A 22,138-nucleotide genomic window follows, 5' to 3' on the forward strand; every position below is an offset into this window, starting at 1 on the left:
AAATAAGCGGGAAAACAGATGTGTTGCGATTCCGTCGCTGGTGTGCGGGTCTGTACCATGATTCTTTTTGCGGTTCGGTAATTATTGGTTTGCTAGTCGAGAAGGAGCAAAATAATTCACATACGACGTGATGTGGAAGTGCATTCTGAGCTAGTGCCTTTGTAGAAAGTGAACCACGGCGAAAGCTTTTGGCTTCCATCGCAAACCTGCAATTCTAATGGTGAAAAACTAGTACAAATTAAGCTTCGTTAGTTTAAAATTAAATGCAGATTGCATCCAAATGCACAAGAAAGGTTTTCCATTTGAAGAACCATTTTTCAGCATCATCAACAGAGTTGTGGAGCAGGTGAGAAATCTCTAAAAATCGGTAAATGTTCAAAACGAAGAAAAACAGTTTTTCTTCTGCACCGTTCGCTAAATCTTAAATGAAGATTAATCACTATATTTCCAACGAAGACAGATATTGGTAGAATGTAGGGAAAGATGGAAGCAAAAATCAAGGAAAAATTTATTTAAAGTACTTGGAAAAAAGTTATTCATTAAGTCTACCCAGGTAACCAATAAGCATGCAAAATGCGCCTTAACGGTTACCAAATCAGCATTTAAGTCTTTTTAAATGCTATGTAAAAGTTGCTTTTGGCAAAATATACGACTGCATTACTACTGAGCCATAAAAATGACAGTCAAGTACAAGTAAAAATTAAGTGGGACCGTAAAAGCATAAAAAAGCATTTAAGCATTTGCTTTAATATTGGAACAGTCGAACGACAATTTGGTTCCAGTACTCGAGTGTGAAGAGTTGCACTGTGTTTGACGTGAACCCCGACAGGTATTGCCGTTTTCGATATGTCTATCTTTAAAAATTGAATTTTTCAGCCATCCTTCTCCTTGTTTATTCCAGCGGGATTCGCCAAAACATTTCTTCCACTGAATATTAGGCAGCAAAGACAATTTCCAAAAACAAGAACTTGTTATAAAAAATAATTATGAAAAAAAGAGTTATGGACTTGATTCCACGTTTACCTTTAACTTACCAAACTCGTTAAATAACTCATCTAATTCCATAAAGTTCCAATAAACTCATTGAATTGAAAAAAATGATCCATTTTTGTTCTTCAAATAAAAAAGATGGGTTGGTAATGTCTAGGACATAACCGGAGTGTCGTGACTACTCGTTTGACTTGTAATTCAAATCGAATGATACTCAATGAAATATGTGGGAATGTTTCAAGTTAACCTTTATAATAATTATGGTGGCACTGAAAAGAACCTTTGTTGTTGGCGTCTACGTTGATGGAGGATTCGCTGGATTCTAAGCTCGTTGATACATTCATCCATGAAATGCACAAATTTCATATTTTCTTGCTCTGAAATATCAATGTTAAAATCTGTCGAATCAACCATCGGAATCTTTTTTCTAGCGTACAGAAATGAATCACGCTTAGCGAAAAACTAGGGGCGGGTAATGTCCGGGACATAACCGCGATGATCATATTCTTAAAACTCTGCTTGTATCTCTTTTAAATGGCTATTTTTTACGCATTAAGTTCGATTCACCGGGCTCAGCGAAATTTTCCTGAGGAACCCATTCGTTAATCTATTCAGTAAAACAATTTTATTACCGAGTTCTCCGTATTAAAAACAGGTCAATAAGCATCTGTCAATATTCAATAAGAGTTAGTAGTTGCGGTAAATTTATGTCGATAAAAGTTAAGGAATGCACGTTTTAGTCAAGATCTTTTAAGGTTATACAGAAAACTTTCACACAAAATAATTGTCCTACGTCAACACCTTGGTCATGTTCCGGACACTACATACCCCTAACTTTTCTCATTTCTTTCAAAGTTTCAATTTTAAACACAAATATCATTTCATATAATGATTTCAACAAGCAGACAATGTTCTTGTATGACAGGTGGGAGTGTTTTGGAGCGGTTTTAGTGGAGGTAACAACTTAAAATCGTGTATTGGATATTTTACAGTGATTCCCCTTAACCCCGTGAAACCAGGTATTATATGATAACTAAAAATATGAAATTGTTCTATAAATTGCAAAGTTATTGCCGTGTCAATGTATGTAAAACTGACATCATAAAGCACAGGTTTATTCCATTTAAAATGATATAAAAAAATTGGGTACAGATTCATATAGATTTGATGTGATGTGATTTGATATATAGCCACCAAGGTTTTTCCAGTGTATGCGGGTAGACTTATCGTAGCTCCGAAATAGTTTATCATTTAACCTTCATATTACTGTTGTTACTGAAGAGGGAACAAAAGGGGTTTGGGCGAACCCGTAAGCAGAGACACTTACGCGCATTCCGCGGGATGGAAAGGTCCTCTTCCAACAATAATATCCAGCCAAAGGGTAAAAAATTTTGCTATACGTGCTTGAACCCACCTGAAGGTTTGTTTGGAGAACGGTGCGTCAAACTCCTATCGGACCTTCTGAAGTTTCCTTCAAGTGACTCAGACTGGCTACCCACGTTCCTTCGGCAAGTCCTCAATTTGTATGATACCCTGATGCTCCCATCCCCTATGCGACTTCTTTTGTTTTGTAATATAAATATATCATATAATAGAATATAATGCAGTACAAAATGATATAACGAACATATAATATAATATAATATAATATAATATAATATAATATAATATAATATAATATAATATAATATAATATAATATAATATAATATAATATAATATAATATAATATAATATAATATAATATAATATAATATAATATAATATAATATAATATAATATAATATAATATAATATAATATAATATAATATAATATAATATAATATAGTACAATAAAATGAATATATTGACTGTGAAAACAACATACAGTGTAGTATATACTTAAAAAATGGTAATAATGAATGTTTTGAGTGGATGTCTTCTGCCTGAAAAACGCTAAGTGATTAATCTAATCCAAATAATGTATACGTAACAAATATAATTAAATGAAATATGTAGTGTATATAATATGTATACCTGAAATTATACTGATTGTGGTACGAAAATAAAGTGCAGTAACATACAGTATGAGTTTAATGGATATAACACATACAACAAGCGAACGTATAAAACTGAAAATGAGTAAATAATATAATGCCTACAATAAATTTATGAAACGTCTATGAAATTGGCCTATAAACATAATAATTATGATATTCAATCTCCATTGTATTGAATGTACACTAGACCTCTCCACATTTTGAAAAGGTTTTGAAACATACATGGGTCAGCTCAAATTTTTGTTCTAGGTGTGAATTTAAGAACTTTCGCCAAAAATGGCTTAATTTGGGCATGATTTAGAAGTGTCTCCAATCAAAAATCGTGTTTTTGCTATGTTTCCATAGTAACATCACTTACACTCTGAATTAATAGGCTCAACTTGCCCACATATCATCAAAGGTTGTTCCTTACACATATCTTAACATGTTTTAACAGGTGAACAAAGCTCTAATCGCAATAGAAAATTTGTTAACTGGATTTTTATATAGAGAAGAATACCAAAACCAAGAAGAAATACTACTAATTTTCCTTGGTTTTGATATACTTTTCTATATGAAAATCCTGTTAACAAATTTTCTACTGCGATTAGAGCTAGGTTCACCTGTTAAAACATATTAAGATATGTGTAAGGAACAACCTTTGATGATATGTGGGCATGTAGGGCCTATTAAATCAGAGTGTAAGTGATGTTACTATGGAAACATAGTAAAAACACGATTTTTGATTGGAGACACCTCTAAATCATGTCCAAATGAGGCCATTTTGGGCGAAAGTTCTTAAATTCGCACCTAGAACAAAAATTTCAGCTGACCCATGTATATTTCAAAACTTTTTCAAAATGTGGAGAGGTCTAATGTACACGGATACACCTTTATAATGCGTTAAAATAATGTAGCAATTATATGTGGACATTTCTGCGTATATTTAATTTAAAGTACTATGGTTGCAAGGAACAATTTCTGCTGAAAAAACGTATATGCAAGATATTTTAATCAGCTTATGCTGATTATCTGCGTTTTAAAATATTCAAGCTACTGCTCTTCAATGCTTAACCAGTTGAAATTGGAGAATTTATTCAGCATTTGCTGATTAGTGCTGTTGTAACAGCGTTTCTTCAGTCGCAGTTCTGTGTGGCTCATAACATTAGTTCTACTGTTTCTGATTAAGTAAGCTGAAAACAGGCTTTTTCCACACGCAAACAAAACTTGTTCAGTACCTTGTTCAGCTTTTACAAGGAGTTGCTGATTAAATCAGTTTAAGCTGCAATTATTTAGTAATTGTTCAGCTTGTTGTAAAGCGCTTGAAAAGCTAATGGTAAAAATATTTTTTTCACCAACAATTGTCGGCATTTTTTTCAATTAATTTAATCTTCTTTCCATTCGTAATTACTGGTTAACGGAGCTTAGGCCCCCAAAGTCAATCAGCACCACAAAACCTTACCTTCCAAGATGAAATTTTGCGAATCCATTTCCTTTTTCCAGCATTTGGATTCGAACCCAGGTACATTGTGTTACTACATTCGTCGCTCTTCCATCTAAGCCATATCGCCTTTCTACTAGCACATGAAAAATTGGTCATCATACCAATCAAGTAAGTATTCATATAATCATATATTAATAGCTGAATTGCGGCAACATTGATATTTTTAATCAGCGTTGTGTTAATGGCAGTTCTAAACCGGCGCTGCTCAACTGCTTTATAAGAGCCTCAAATACGTATATTCAAACAGGGGGTGCAACCTTACACCTCGGATGGTAACGTCATTTATCTCGATAATTTTTTTCATCACAACGGAGCATTTTTTTCAAAACCTCGAATCATTTGGCATTAAAAGTCGTGATTTTATTCATCTACAGTGCTGCTGAAAGTTTTTTTATTTCGAACAGCTGCTGAAAGTTAATAAAATGAGCCAGTTATATCCACGATAAGGTAAGTGGATTGTTCTCAAAAATTTATGAATTTGCAGCCCAAATCGGATTTTGAATTAAGCATATAACAAAACGCAGTGCATGTTGGTTACTGGAGTTACAGGTGCTGCAAACTATGTTTGTTCAGCGACTGTGATCTGTGGTAAGTTGACATCATTTGCATGATAACACTTTTACAGTTCAGGTTCACTCATACTGGTCCTGAAACAAGACTGCGAATCTACTCAGTAAGTTCAGCCGAAAATGAGGCTGTTGGCCGGTTCTAGTTAGTATTCCGGTTCCGGTAATGAACGATTCTAATTAGAATCATCGGTTGTGTCACAGGTGTCGGAATACTAACTGGAATCAGCTAGAATTCTGGCTCATTGTCCGGCTGAGCTATACGGGGTAGAATTCCTTTTACAAAAACATCAAGCGATTTTTCGATTTTTAATACGAGCCAGAGTATCGCTGGCAATGTTTACAAAGTGCATATGACAATTTTCAGCATGTTATTCAGCACATATCAATTGAACAGAAGTAATCAGTTCTGCTGAATGCAGTTTAATTCAGTATGTAGTTCAGAAAAAATAGCATGCTGAACAGTATATTTTTGATTGATTGGACTAACATTTTTTCAGAGTCTTCTCAGCAATTTAATAGCATTTGTATTGAGGTACCTAAAGCAGGTAGAAAAACGTTTATTCAGCATATTGTTCAGGTATAACATACAATTTGAATAGCCGTGCTACAACTAGCCATAGGCACGTTTATTTTACCGATATTTCAACACATTTAATGATTTTGAATAACAGTGTTTTAATTTACTGATAAAACTAGTGTTCATAACATAGTTCAGCAATACTGTTTATTCAGCATAGGTTGCTTTTATTAGGCATTTATTCAGTAAATAGTCTTACAGTTGTTTCCAAATTGTTTCTTGGGATATGTAATAGAATAAATATAATAAATGTAACGAAAATAATATAAAAATAATTTAATAAGTATTTGATAAATTTGGATACTTTTAAGGCAATTTAAAAAGGTGTTGTATATAACGGCAATAATGAGAATAAGGCATTGAACTAAATTAATAAACAAATATACTGAATATAATATGCAAATTCATGAGGCACAAAAATGTAAAATGTTTACATTACAATTGTTCGGTACAGTTAATCAAATTAATGTAATAAATATAAGGAACGTAAAATATATACAGTTATATTAGGTATATAATAAAATATTATAAATAGCATAATGTGCATATTCATTCTGCTTTATTGTATGTTTGCTAATAGATTGTGAATCATTATTTACTACCAAATATACCACTATAAATTAAACGGGATTATTAGTAATATTCTGCATAGGATGTAATATATTGATTGTAATATTCATAATGCATATAATGAATGTGACGACTGCAGTACATATAAAGCATGTAGTGATATGTTATAATTAATTCATAATATAATATATATTATATATAATTTATTATAAACTCCTCGCGGTGTTTCACATGCTCAAAATGCCAAATTTATTAGAAACTACTGCATAAACTTCAGAGGCAGTTAAATTATGTAGCGCTACGCCATCCGATTCGACAGAACAGCTGCAAGACAAACCGCACACGTAGAGATATTTACGCACACTACTTCGGCTTACCAAGCCGAACTGTCCTCCGCCGATCACTACGCGACTCAAATACTTTCCACAAATTTCCCTTAACATATCGAAAGACTATGTTTTTTGCTAGTATATTATACAAGGAGTTAAGATGGAAATGTTGAAATGGCCAATCAATGAACAGAGAAGAAAGCAAACAAAGAGAATCTCTCAACGCCAACCTAGACCTAATGAAAATTTATCCCTGAAATCACGTAAAACAGCCACTAAAATATCCATGGTCACATCTGTAAATCGCTCTCGGAAAAATAATCGTCGCACTAACACACTATGTTGAGACATAATGCATCTTTGTATGAAAAGACCACAGCAATTTCCTCAGCAGCACTCGTCAAACAGGCCGTAAAACCCCTCCAACAACAAACCTACATGATTCGCATCATACCGAATGAACCGAGAGATGGGCCTCCTTCGCAGTTCAAGAAAAGACCACTATAAACCTACTTACATGCTCCACCGGAATACCCTTACGTTCACCTGTGTAAATGGCTAACCCTATTTAAAAAGTCAATGCAAGGGTATTCACACATATGGACAATTACAGTCATGTCTCTCAATACCCACACGGGAAAGTGAGAAATACGATACTCAAACACAGTATGCTGAAAAGAACAAAACGATATAATGGTAAATCAGATTGAAATCACCCGTTTGAATTTTGATCTCAGCAGCCTGGATTCTCTCCTCACTCCGCTTCAACGCTCCGCAAACCACACACACCAAGCATGTGGTATTAGCACATTTTGAATTTTTTTCTTCACTACCACTGCCATACAGACTATTTGTACATACATACATCACTAGGTATTATTGATTTTTTTTCATATTTTTAGACCGCTTAGTGCAGTTTTACGGTAATTTCAATGATCCGGCATCACACTTATAACACTATCTTCTAAATTCACACCTTAGCTTGATATTGGATTGATTTTTAATTGCCAAATATTCACAAAAAGCTCTCAGTTTATACACTGCAGCAGCACGCCATTCAAGCCAAGCAACTTAACTACGCCCGAGAAGCAGAAACGAAAATTGCGTCCGATGCCTTCGGCTCTCCAATCCGAACTGGGTACAGATTCATATAGATTTGACTGAAAATGTGTCTTAGAACTGAGTTCGAAATCGGGGTCAATATGACCCGCTAACACCTTATTGATGATGATGATGATGATGGTATAGGAATGGTATACTCCAGTGGCTGCAGATGCTTTTAACGGTAAGGATAAACTCATGTTATCAAACGACATTCACATTATCGCTGTATAAAGGGCCAAAAAGGAGTGGATTCATAAACGGAGTCATTTATGCGTAATACACAGGGACAGAGAATCTCCTTCACCAATACATGTTAAGGCACTGCCTGATGGTTTACCGCTTGACAGATAAGAACATTAACATCAACAGCATGATACCGAAGAATTATACAATCAATGGCAATATTCTTATTTTGTGACTAGAAACTGGCGACCCACGACATCTAGCCCAAGTTGCAACTTGAATGATACCCTGATGCTCCCTCCCCACCCAATGGTATTTATTTTTATATAAAGCAATGTATAATGTTAGAATTATAATAAATATAATAATTATAATAAATCTAAAAATATAGTGAACATCATAGGTTCATATCTAAAATAAGAGAACTTCCAATAATACGATATAGACGTCTATCATAAATTATGCAACTAATTCAATGAAATATAATAATTGTAATGGCAATAATGATAATGCGTATAGAAAATATATTGCATGTAACGCATATAATAAGCAACTGCATGAAACACAATTTTACATTGACATGGAAAGATTATATTACAATTAATAAATATTATTTATTTAAAATATAATAAATATCGTGCAAATAACGCACCATGCGGCTGTGCACGAAAAAATATAACAATAATCAATAATATGTATCTACATATCACTCAAACATATGTTGCAATTATATATTACATGACCTGTTAACACCTTATTCGTTACAAAAAGTTAACACTTAAAGAAAGTTAAGAGAATAGAATATAAATTATGAATAGGAGGAACCGATAGCAATGCCCACTACGCTACCGCACCTAATTAAAATTTATAAGTAGTAAAATAATTATATTTTCGCATATGAGAATCTCAGATATTAAAATAAATATTTTCTACCATCATTTAATCCGTTGTTTCAATTTATATTCAAAGCTCATTGTCTTATATAAAAACAGGTTTCACAATATGTCAGCTTTGTTTACAATCTTTGCCGAAAAGTTCAGTATTAATGTATCGTTTCAAATAACACAACAACTGAGTCATTGAATAGTGGTATTCAAATTCGTAAGACTTTTTCTTAGTTCGACGGTCGAAACATGTGCTGAAGATGTGTGCGTTGTCTGATGCAAAACAATCTAAAAAAGGGGCTGGGGAGTACACAACCCTCCCCACTCTTCTTTTCATTTTCTGACTACGTCTATGTTCAGGAATCAGGAATCAGTAGCGTCTGGTTCAAATGGCACGTTCCCCATGTTGATCGGAGATGTGTGCCTTACGTCTATGTTATTCAGTAATAAACATTAGATCATATGCTTTTGAATCGAGGAGTAGCGGAAAATCTAAGGACCAGATTCATGGAATCCTTTTTACTCGATATATTTCAGGGAATTCATTATATTCATCATTTTAGTATTTTTATTGAACCTAATATATTCATCATATATAATTATTTCTTTTATATACTACTTTTTTGCCAATATGGGTTCGGCTGAGACAGCCTTTAGCAGTGGCCGTTTTTATCTTCGCTCCCGGTTTATATGGTATTATATTATATTATATTATATTATATTATATTATATTATATTATATTATATTATATTATATTATATTATATTATATTATATTATATTATATTATATTATATTATATTATATTATATTATATTATATTATATTATATTATATTATATTATATTATATTATATTATATTATATTATATTATATTATATTATATTATATTATATTATATTATATTATATTATATTATATTATATTATATTACACTGTTCAGTATTTTCTTTATATGTATTATAGCCTTGTTTTCTTTCGTGATATTAACCTTATTTAAATGGCTGTAATAGTCAGAATTCCACCATGGAAATGCCTTCAACGATTAGTACCAGCCCTTTTCCATCCGCACACGTTACAATGGTTATAGTTGCTACACAAAATTCGTAATACTCATTACATTTATTACAGTCGTGGTATATATTCATTATAATTATCATATTTAAACTATTTTCCAAATTCATATTCATAAAGGTGATTTTATATCGTCATGTACATTGCTTTTAATATATTCCTACATCCATTGCAGTAAAATTCTTACGTGTTTTTAGAGAAGACCGGTAAGCGTACTGGCGGGATTCGCCTTGGGAGGAATTCCGGACGCACAGTAAATCGCTGAGACAGGAGGCTAGCATTTTATGAAAGAGCAAAGCTTTCTCTTTCGTCTACTGCTGTGATCTTCAATCGGCGAGTAATAGTTTGTCCGTTTACGTTTAGCGTGTTATGCTGAGCGAATAGATTAAATTAGCACTTATCCATTTTTCCACATATAATTTTATAACTTCCGATGTACCCAACTTGTTCATTATATGCCTTGTACATTTTTTTTATCATATTTATGCATTTATAATATTCATTATTTTAATTAAGTTGCATTATTTACAGGTTTTATTATTTATTTAAATTAGGTATGAACACAATATCCACAATAAACTTATCGATATTCGTTTACTATGCTATATTATATCATATATGATAAATTTTATGCACTATATAACATTGAAAACTGGGAGAGGCTGGGAGCACCAGGGTATCATATAAATTGAAGACTGGATGAAGGAACGTGGGTAGCCAGCCTAAGTCACTTGAAGAAAACTTGTTTTCTTCAAAAGGTCTGATATGAGTTTGAAGCACCCTTCTCAAAACAAACCATCAGGTAGGTAAAGCAGGTATAGCGAACTTTTTTATACTCAGTTGCGTTTCGGCTTCGCCTCATCAGAAACCGACACTAACACATTGTCGGAATAGATTAGCGCCGGATTGACGGAAATCCTTTAAAACTAAAACACACTTTGTGTTTCAATCGAACGACTGATCAAACGTGATGCCCGTTCGAGCAGAAGTTCTGTTTATGCCGATGAGACACAGTGAAGCCGAAACTTGTCTTGGCTTAGCAGGCCTATGCGAAAGCACTATGCTATATTTCACCCTAAGGAGGAAAATTTGGTAAAAACCAAAATTTCTCACAAGGGTGAAAATTTGTTGGTAAAACCAGTCTTTGTACTTGAGGGCACAAATACTTATCCTTATCCTTATACCTCCTTAGGGTGAAATATAGCATAGTGAATTTTTTTATCTTTTGACTGGAGTATTATTGCTGGAAGGCGCTCTTTCGTACCAGCGATGTGCGTGTAAGTGCTTCTGCTTACGGACACAACCAAACCTTTTGATTCCCCTTCATTAATAATAATGCGAAGGTTTTACGTTAAACTATTTCGGGGCTACCGTAAGTCTACCCGCATCCATTGGAAAAACCTTGAGCTGATGGTGGCTTAATATCACATCACATCACGTCTATGCTTTTCAGTAATTCATTCATTCAAAGGTACCAAGTCTCTGCGATGACAATATTCTCATTTTATTTAATTTTAAGGTATCGATGTCGGTGGTGCACTGACTGTGTTGAAAGAAATATTGAATTTCTTCAGTTGGTTCGAGCCATAACTTTAATATCGTTATAACTATTTTTTTAAAGCTCGTAGCTAGTTACCGTCTTCGACAAAGTTTGAACTATAGTTTTATAAGGCTGAGTGAAATAGTAATATTTATAAACGTAAATGCAAAATAATTGATTTGTGTTGATGCGTCGAATGCTCGTAACCCGCTGGGTCTTCTGGTCTTCGAGCAGCCCGGCTTCTACGCTTTGGTGTCATGATCGTATATGATGCCCTGTACTGTGTCAATGGTTGGGTGAGAGATGACCTGCTTTTGGCCACCAATAAGCTGGTCCAGTTGCCGTAGAGACATGAAGGCTTACTTAAATCGAGTTCAAAGCAAATATATGGAATGATGAAGAATGACGTTTATAGTTTGTCTCTAGCAGGTCAGGATCGGTTTTCATGAGAATTTAATTTTTATTGCATTATCATTTATATGAATTACTTCTAAGCAGGATTGGAATTAACAAATACAGTAATGTTTCGATTATATCACTATGCGTTTATATCAATACTCGTTTATATCACCCTCGATTATATCACGGTTTTATCTCGATTATATCACGCTTTTTGAAAAACAGACAAGGCACACTACGTTTTGATCCAATTAAGCCACATGTTGTGTCCTGGCACTTTTAAGATATTTTTACAATTGATTTGCTTATTTACATGTAGGGTAATGAGCCTATTATTGGGTTTCGGACTATTGCGATAAGGGTTTATATATGATGAGGTCGGTCAAAAGTCTAACTTTTTATTCTCTTATCTTAAAGTATAGATTCTTAAAGTATAGATTCTTAAGAATATATCTGAATTTTTTATAGAGGTCTAAGCAGTAGAGTTATGGCGCTGTTCACCGTGGGCGGAGGGCGTGGCGCGAAGCTTTAAACGTGAATCTCTTATAGCCGTAAGCACAAAGCCGTACTAACTGTTTTTAAACCGGACTAACTTGTAAACCGGCCTAAAATATTTGATAAGCTTTAATCAAACGATGCTGTCATTTATATGGCTGCGTTCTGATCTGCGTTACAAGTCAATGTTAAAAAACAAAAAATTCAAGTTAAAGAAAATGAGTAAATTCATTCCGATATTTTCTTGCAGTAAAATAGCTTTTCTTCCGGACAAACCGTCGCTGGATAAACACAGTTCATAGCAGTTAACGGAAGAGAATTTTTTTCTCTTTTGTTTACTGCCAACATCTGTGATTGGCGAGTAACGGTTTGTCCGGAATTCCCTTTCAAAGAGAATTTTGACAGTTGGCTTTTAAGCCGGAATTATATGTTTGTCGAGATTTCATATTTTGATTAAAAAATTGGTTAAAATATTTCAATTTGAATTTAAAATGAACTGTGAGTGCCATTCTAATTAAACATGATACCTATCGACGTGGGGGAGAACATTTATTTTCGTTTCAAGTGAATTTTCACAAGTTTGGAATAAAGATCAATTATCAATGAAGGTCTGCGAATTAAAATTATACACGTTTTTCAGCGAGGTTTAAATAAAAAGTAAACAAAGATCAAACAGAAAATTAAACTTTGACAGAATGATCATTTATATTAACGAGTGCTATATTTATTTTTTTTTTTTTGCACTGTGGCAGACAATATAGATATATTTCTATAATGCATCAATGCAAATTGGAACGATTTATGCCAAAAATCGAAATAAATATATTGATCACCGTTGTGTTCACAATAAATTTCAAAACATTTTGTATTCAGAAGATTTATGTGATTTTATTCTTATTGGAACATTGCACATATTTGAAATCGATTATTTACTCTTAGCTTAGGGTATTTGTGGAGCTAATTTCTAAGCCGTTAACATTCTGATTCAATTTGCTAACGACCAGTGTAAGTAAATTCATAAAATATTGCATTTTACGATCTATATCCAATTGTCATTTGTTTGGATCTATCCCCTAAAAACATAATTTTCTTCCGTTATTTACTTTCTTTGATGTGTGATACAATAGATATATGGGCAATCATTCGTGAAAATATGTTATCGATTTATATTAACGAATTAAATGGTCCCGCTTATTCTCTTAGCGATAAGCAAAAAGAAAAGAATCAAAACAATTCTCATTGTAGTTCTGTTTCTAATTCACAAAAACAACTTTGATCTGAATTGATTGAATAGATCTAAATTTATCCAAACGTGCTCTACTGTAACCCTTTGATGTGCAATTGGAATCAAGCGTGTAGAGAGAAGGAAAGAACGAGGAAATAAAAATGCGGGTAGATAAACACGGTAAAACAACTTTACCCATTTTATGTATTCAAATTGCCCATTTTCGGAAGTTATTCGAGCTGTCAAAAATGGGTATTTTATTGCTTATAACAATTGGTGCTTTTTATTCATTTCACAACTACTCGATGAGATAATGTCAATGGATATACTGATCTTAATAATGAGCGAAAAGTCATTAAGAATTATTTTAAGCGAGTTAACCTGCAAACTAAGGTTCGTAGCGGAAGCTGCAAATTACCGGCCTGCATCTGAGTACGTGGCGGAAACGGAACATTTCGGCAATGCTCATAAAAAATGGCTGTTTAAACTACTGAGAATGTTGCAAATATGCGTTTGGCATTTTTAGAGCAGCCGAAAGATCCAGCCATTAAAAATATATCCAGTTGGCGGTTTTATTTTGTTAAGTAGTTAAGGAGACAATAATGTGAAATGAATGTTATTTTATGTTTTGTTAAATTCAGAAATAATTCTATTGACAGTATTTTTCATTCTGGCGCGATTTTCATGAATAGCTATTTTTCACGCATTTTGCTGTAACAGTTCTGCGAAAAATAAAGGGTAAAACATACCCAGGTTGACGTACAAGAGCTGTATTCATTTATGGATACGAACTCTTTACCCACTGGGTTATTCCACTTTTATTGAAAATGCGTAGTTTTCTACACATGAATTGGTATTTTATTTTATTAGTGTAGTTCGACAGTGCTTGTCTTTCCTACCCGATAAATTGGCTTCTTTATTGCTATCTTTATTGCGAGCAAAGAGAACCATATTTATCCAGAAGAAAGCGTTAAAACGTTAAAACGTTAAAAAACTGTACAATAAAGTTAATTTCAAATTCACTGTTTATGTCATTTAATAGTCTGATTATTTCGAGATTTTTTTATTGCTCAATAAAATGGTGATTCGACATCTTGTTGAATGGGATTTATAACATAAGTGTTGTATCAAACAAAATAATTTTTTCGAGCAGTTTCATCACAAGATGGCGGCTCGCAGCATTTTCACCTCATGCGCGTTTTTTTGGAAGGGGTTCACGGTCGGAAATCTATCTCCCGTGATTTTTGACCTAGCGCCAAAAACTAAAGTTTTTCTGATTCCTTATGTCAATAGCGATGTACGTAGGATTTTTTCGATATTTTGATTTTAAGCGAAATGGCGCAGTTTTGAGTGAAAAAATGTAGAGAATGTTATAAAAATCTACAGAAAATCGTTAATCAATAAAAAGGTAGGCAATAAAAAATTTAATCCTGCGTACGTGACTAGAAAAATCAATTTTGAATATACTGTGAAAATTTCAAAGCGACCAAAAATCTATTGCTCGAGTTACATTTCCGGCCAGTGGTTTCGAGAAAAACGCGGTTAAAGATTGCAGTACACATGGGTTATACATAAGAAGCGTTGCGGCAAAATTGAAAATAATATTTTTGAATTGTTTTCGTTCTCCATGTTTTGGGATATCATTTTTTACATCCTAAAGCACATTTTAGACTAATAAATAAAAAATCATTTTTTTTAAATTCTACAGTGGAGTAACCGCTTAAACAATTTATTATTTAAGATCCATAATTGACTAAAACGTTAGTTTGTTAATAATGGTGCATACTATCGAGAACGTTATAGAGTTGTATTGCTAGACGCTAGCCACTCCAAGGGCTTGAAGAGCTTCTCTAACATTACTGTTTTTCGACTTAATTTCTTACCGGTGAACCCGCGACGAATTTTACTTTCGAACCGACACGGAAAGCCTACGCGCCAACCTTTATTCGACCGACCAGAATAGATGTTGGAAGGTTTCGGATTGTAGACAAAAACGCGGTATCGTCTACTTCTTGCGAGTGCTATAATTCAACTGAGTAATAATACAATGAGATATGTGTAATTGTAAGTAAGAAAGGGTGGGTAAGTGAGGAACGCAAATTCGCCTACCCACAGTTATTGGGTGCTATATTATAAGTTTATATAAATTTAGAGAAAATTATTTTATCAGTAACAAAAAAGGAATATTCATCATTCTGCTCCAAACAGCCTGGGCCCCGTTGAAACAGTCCGTTTCAACGATCGTCGTCTAACATCCTGGCGGTGGGTAGTTTATTGGTATCGTGGCCATCAATTGGCAGTACTCGTACCTCGGTGACTGCCCGTTTGTATACTCCGCGGTTCGTACGTACGAGAACTACACGCACCAAACCGTCGGCTCCCGTGTAGGTTTCTTCCACCCTTCCAATGTTCCACATGAACGGTGGCAGCTCCTCTTGCTTCAGAAGCACCAAAGCTCCCTTGTAGATATTCTGCGCTGGAGTCCTCCATTTGGTTCGCTGGTGTAGTTGACTAATATAATCTCTGGACCAACGTTTCCAAAAATTCTGGACAGAGCGGCGTAGCTCTTGCCATCGAGAGAGCCGAGACACCTGGTCATTTGTCATGTCCGGCTCTGGGATGGAGAACATTGGTTCGCCGACCAGGAAATGGCCAGGCGTCAGCACAGCGAGATCATCTGGATGATCAGTGAGGGGAGTGAGAGGCCGGGAGTTTAGAATGCTCTCGATGTGGGTCGCTGCCGTCGTGAATTCGTCCAAAGTGTAGGAACTGACACCAAAAATTCGGCGAAAATGGTGTTTGAAGGACTTCACTCCGGCCTCCCACAGACCCCCGAAATGCGGAGAGCGGGCCGGAATAAAACGAAAGGAGATTCCAGAATCGATACAATAGCCCTTCCACTCCTCCGTCTTGAACTGCTCGAGATACCGGCGACGTAACGACTTCAACTCGCGATCAGCCCCGACGAAAGCTGTCGCGTTATCGCATTGCAGCTCGATTAACCGACCGCGTCGAGCCACAAACCGTTTGATCGCGTTAATGCACGCGGCGGACGTAAGGTTCGGAACGATTTCGATGTGTACCGCTTTTACCGCCAGGCAAACGAAAATCGCGACGTACATTTTCACGTTGGCCCCCCTCCCGTACAACGGACGAACGTTAAATGGCCCGCAGTAGTCTAGACCAGCTTTGGAGAATACTCTGGATGGCACTACACGAACTGCTGGCAGGGGTGCCATCTGTTGATGATAATCTGCAGGTCGGCAACGGAAGCAAGTAATGCACTTTCGAACAACATTTCGAACCAGTTCGCGCCCACGCATCGGCCAGAACCTTTGGCGCATGGTTGCTAGTAACAGCCCAGGTCCTGCATGGGCCGTCCTGTGGTGTAGAGAACGCGCTATTAAGAAACTAAGTGGATGTTTAGCTGGCAGAATCAAAGGGAATTTAGAATCGTATGGACCTGCAGCGTTTACCAGTCGACCATCCAAGCGTAAATGATCGGACTGATCAAGACGAATGTTCAGAGTTTTAAGAGCAGATTTGGTATCAAACTCGATGGGTTTTGTGGGATCAAGCTTATGGCATTTGAGTTGTTGAATTTCCTTGGGAAAGCTGTTCACCTGAGCTAGGCGTACCATGGATTTTAACGCTCTGTCGATCTCTGCAGGAGTAAGGTTCCCGAAAACTCGTACTGCTTTCGGGCATCGACAGTTAGTACCAAATCGAATGCACATGGCCACCACTTTCAATAGCTTCCCTAGCTCCGAATATCTTACGAATATGGAATCATCGATTTCGGTAGTAGTAAGCACGACGACTGCACGTTTCTCCTGCTCAATGTTATGGCTTATCGATGAATTCGATGGAAATTTCGGCCAAGTCATAGTCGGTTTAGTTAGCAATGGTGGTCCATACCACCACATCCGATCATCTATAATTTGGCTAGGATTTATCCCGCGCGATATGAGATCCGCAGGGTTAAGCTCGGTCGGGACATAGTTCCACGGTACTCCTCGAGTGAGACGTTGCACCTCCGCCACACGATTGGAGACGAATACCTTCCACTCATTCGGAGGTGATTTGATCCAGTGTAATACAACGGTGCTGTCAGACCAAAACACCGCAGGGCCTTGAAAGTCCGTAGTTGTACGCAGGTTATGAATCAGCTGGCTGCCAAGAACGGCCGCACATAGTTCTAGCCTTGGAATGGACAATCCGCGTAGAGGAGCGACTCGTGACTTGGCAATCAGTAGCTTGCTTTCTATTTTGCCTCCAACATTTGGTCCAACCACATATATACAACATCCGTAGCCTTTCGACGACGCATCGCAGAAGCAATGCAACTGATAATCTTGGCGACAGTTGGGGACAACGTGACGAGAGACTGTAATCTTCTTTAGTTGCGCTAATTCATCGCGGAATACCTGCCACCACTGTGCATCTTGTTCTGGCAATTCTTCATCCCAAGCGAGTTGCCTTGCCCATAATCCTTGGACGAATATTCTTGCGCTGATAACCACTGGCCCCAAAAGTCCTAGCGGGTCAAAGAGTCTTGACATTTCCGACACCACCGTCCGCTTGGTAACGACCTGCAAGTTCCCCAAATCCGGGACTTGGAAACTGAGCTGATCTGTGCATGGATTCCATATCAGCCCCAATGCTGTTGTTATTGAGACTCGTCCTATTTCGGTTGGACCAGGGGTTCCGCAGAGTTCACTAGGTATATGACGCAAAACGTTCGAATCATTAGCATACCACTTACGTAGAGTAAACCCCCCTCGAGCGAGAAGTTCCTGTAGCTGACGACAACTTTCTGCAACCTCGTCCAGATCATCTCCTCCAGCAAGGGCATCATCCACATAGAAACACTTCGTAACTATTGGTGCGGCTAGTGGATATCGATCCCCATCGTCCTCAGCGAGCTTGTTCAATACACGGGCGGCTTGATAAGGGGAACAGGCAAGTCCATACGTCACGGTCTTCAGCTGATAGAACTTCAACGGTAGTGACGGATCCGATCGCCACGCGACCGTCAAAAATTTTCGATCATCCGGATGCATCCACACTTGCCGAAACATTTTCTCGGCATCGGCAGAGAATACGTACTTGGGTACCCGGAAGTTCGCTACCACAGCGAGCAGAGCTGGTTGAACCGTTGGACCAGTGAAAAGGACTTCGTTCAGCGACAATTGACCATGCGATTTGCTGCTCGCATCGAACACCACTCTGGTTTTAGTGGTCGTGCTTTCTGGTCGACGTACAGCATGATGCGGGAGACAAAACTGCGGGCCCGCGCCGCGAGAACACTCTTCCATATGCCCCAGTTTTATATATTCCTCCATAAATTGTGTGTACGCCACACGCAGCTCGTTGTCCTTGGCGAAACGTCTCTCCATCATCGAAAATCTGTTCACAGCAGGCTTGTAGGAATCCCCTAGGAATGGGACACGAGACTCTTTGAGCGGTAACCGCACCATGTAACGTCCACTGCTATCACGGGTCACCGTGCGAATGAAATGCTCTTCTACCTGTTGCTCCTCCTGCGTAAGTGCACGTCCTACATCGAAATCTTCGACCTCCCACATTCGTTCCAGTTGAGCATTGAGGTCTTGATCAACAGCGACGTGGCACACCACCGTCTCAGGCGCATGAGCAGTAGCCTTTCCAGAGACCACGTATCCCAATACGGTTTTCTGTAAAATAGGATATCCATCAGTAAGGGTTAGTCTTTGAGATTCGAGAAGAGTGTAAAATAATTCTGCTCCAACAATGAGATCGACTCCTTGCGAAATATTGAATCTCGGATCAGCCAGTGGCAAATGGCGCGGAATGGTCCAGCGAGATATATCAACACTACGACTTGGGAGACTAACGGTTAATTTCGGTAGAACCAAGCAGTCTATCTGTTGCTCAAATCCGCCAAAGCGTGACGAAAGTGCGATCTGTACTTTGTAGTGAACATTCACGGTAGATTGTCCTATACCACTGACAGGGAGGTTAACTCGAGAGCGTTTGAGGTCTAATTTCTGACAAAGTGACTCGGACACAAAATTCGATTGAGACCCACTGTCTAATAGAGCACGTGCAAAGTGGTACACATTGTTTACGTCTCGAACTCGAACGACGGCTGTCGATAGGAACACAATACTTTCAAAGGTATTATTTGCCTGTGTTAATGATGTAGCTGGCTGCTGGGTGCAGTATGGAAGTGGTTCAGATTCGTACGAAACAACCGGCGACGGAGGGAGGGGCGCATCGATCGCGACGAGAGGTGACGAAACGTTTTGCGAAACCGACACAATTGCCTGGGGTAATGTACTTGTGAGCACCACCGGCGGTGCGTTCACGACCGAATAAGCAATGTCCGATTGAGATGTAGTGGTGGGTACAGAACAAATAGCTGTGTACACTTGGGAAGTGCTTGGTGATTGTTCTTCACTCGGTGTTACAACGACTGCTGAAGTCGACAACTGTGCTGGCAGATGTAACATACTGTGGTGCTTCTTCCCACACGTTCTACAAAAACTAGCACGGCAATCCTTAGCCATATGACCACCTCTTAAACAATTAATACACAACCGGTGTTTTTTGACAAAATCAAATCTATTGTTTGCACTTAGCTTGATAAACGCCTCACACTGTACCAACGAGTGAGCTTGTTTACAGCTCAGACATTTCACCACATTTTCGGAGGCAACGTGAGAGGAGGTGGTTTTAACCTTTATGGGTTTCACTTGTACGTTGGACGAAGAGCCACTTGCCGTAGAACACTTTTGCAAAGTACGCGATCTTTTTCGTATGAACTCAAGCAAAACGGAATATTGAGGCACTTCTTCTTCTTTGCACTGAGTCTCCCACTCCAGGAGAGACCTTTCGTCGAGCAGGCTGCTTAGGCGCTCCACCAGAAACGAATTCCAATGCGCATCCTCATCTTCGAGCTTGTCAAGGATTCCAACGTGGCGATTAAACTCGTCCGCCAATTCGGACAGAGCAGAAGCAGAGCCCCTTCGCACAGATGGTACACGGAACAATGCAGACATGTGCTGTTTCACCAGATAACCCGTGTTCTCATACCGATCACTTATAATCCGCGGAGATCGCAATGGACGATATGAGACGAGAAGCGTCACCTTTCAAGCTGCTGCGCAAGTAATGTAGTTTTTGCACGGCCGACAATTGCACGTTGGAATGAATTACCGATTTGAACAAATCTCGAAACTCGATCCACTGATCCGGTTGGCCATCAAATTCCGGCATCTTCAACTCCGGAAGTTTAACCGACACAACTTGATGAACCGGAGGCGCGATTTGTTGTGCTATTTGGGGAACTGGAGTGCCAGGGACAGGATCATTTCGAGGAAGTTTACTCGTTAACGAAGCCTTCAACTCAAAATACAAGTCGTGAAATTCTTGTCGTGATTCCGCAAAGTCTTCTTGTTTGTCTTCAATCACTTCTATTTCGTCCTGCACGCCTTCAAATGTTTTCCACAGCTCATCGAGGCGAGCAATCCTCAACGACACTTGATTCACTTGAGTTTCTTCGTACTGATCATCGAACTGTTGTATCAGTTTAGCTGATCCGAGAATATTATTCCTCCTCCGCAAAAGCGTTTTATGATGGAGGGTATTTTTTCGCAGAGTCACTTTCTTCATTTTGTGCGCGCACAATGGCCAATAGGCTATTCACCAGTAGCGTGGTTTTTTAACAATAGCACAATGTATAAAACCCTCACCTTTTGAGGTTAGTTTTTATCCACCGCCGGAACGACGGGTACTCGAGAATCCTGACTGCCAAGGACAGTTCGACGGTCATCAATGTCCACCAGAGCGAACGAGAAAGGGTGATTAGCGGATTTACCGCAGCGACAATCGATAATTAATTGGTTTCGATCAGGTGGCACTGCACGAGGTATACGCACGTGGTGGTTCACCGGTACCTTTTCTTGGGATTTCCTCCCGGGTTTCGGCACCAAACTGTTTTTCGACTTAATTTCTTACCGGTGAACCCGCGACGAATTTTACTTTCGAACCGACACGGAAAGCCTACGCGCCAACCTTTATTCGACCGACCAGAATAGATGTTGGAAGGTTTCGGATTGTAGACAAAAACGCGGTATCGTCTACTTCTTGCGAGTGCTATAATTCAACTGAGTAATAATACAATGAGATATGTGTAATTGTAAGTAAGAAAGGGTGGGTAAGTGAGGAACGCAAATTCGCCTACCCACAGTTATTGGGTGCTATATTATAAGTTTATATAAATTTAGAGAAAATTATTTTATCAGTAACAAAAAAGGAATATTCATCATTCTGCTCCAAACAATTACACTTACACTGTTCCAAATTAAATCAAATGCTTATAGAAAAAGAGTGGAAGCTTACATCTTTTGAAAAGTTTGTATCAGTTGCTGTTCTGCAACACATGAAAAATGTCATAAAAATTATTTATTTGCTCCAGATAATTATGTCGTCCATGGAATGGAAATCTGAAATTTTAGCCTGGTGGGGCTTATTATACCATCCTACCCAACCAGTCTACTAACCATGCATATAGAATTTGGCAGATCTACTTTGCTGAAAATAAAGTAATTCAAATTATCAGCACGATTATCCAATCATGCCTGAAATACCAAAAGTTCAGTAATTTTAATTAATAATCTGTCTGATAATGAA

General features: G+C 37.5%; 2 protein-coding genes across 2 annotated transcripts in view; both read right to left on the reverse strand.

Annotated features, from left to right (window-relative positions):
• The window catches only part of LOC131678667 (odorant receptor Or2-like), a 128,560-nt gene that overhangs the window by 100,066 nt on the left and 6,356 nt on the right, over nucleotides 1-22,138 (reverse strand). The gene's annotated exons all lie outside the window — the stretch shown is intronic.
• LOC131678389 (uncharacterized) lies at nucleotides 15,697-20,505 on the reverse strand. The gene has a single exon (XM_058958526.1). It carries the CDS (start codon nucleotides 20,503-20,505, stop codon nucleotides 15,697-15,699), a length of 4,809 nt encoding a protein of 1,602 aa, XP_058814509.1.

This window comes from Topomyia yanbarensis, chromosome 2, assembly GCF_030247195.1.
Source record: "Topomyia yanbarensis strain Yona2022 chromosome 2, ASM3024719v1, whole genome shotgun sequence".
Lineage (NCBI taxonomy): Eukaryota > Metazoa > Arthropoda > Insecta > Diptera > Culicidae > Topomyia > Topomyia yanbarensis.

What these genes read in the sequence shown, in the direction of transcription:
- LOC131678389 (XM_058958526.1), bottom strand. Translation starts at nt 20,505, where the DNA reads ATGTCTGCATTGTTCCGTGTACCATCTGTGCGAAGGGGCTCTGCTTCT.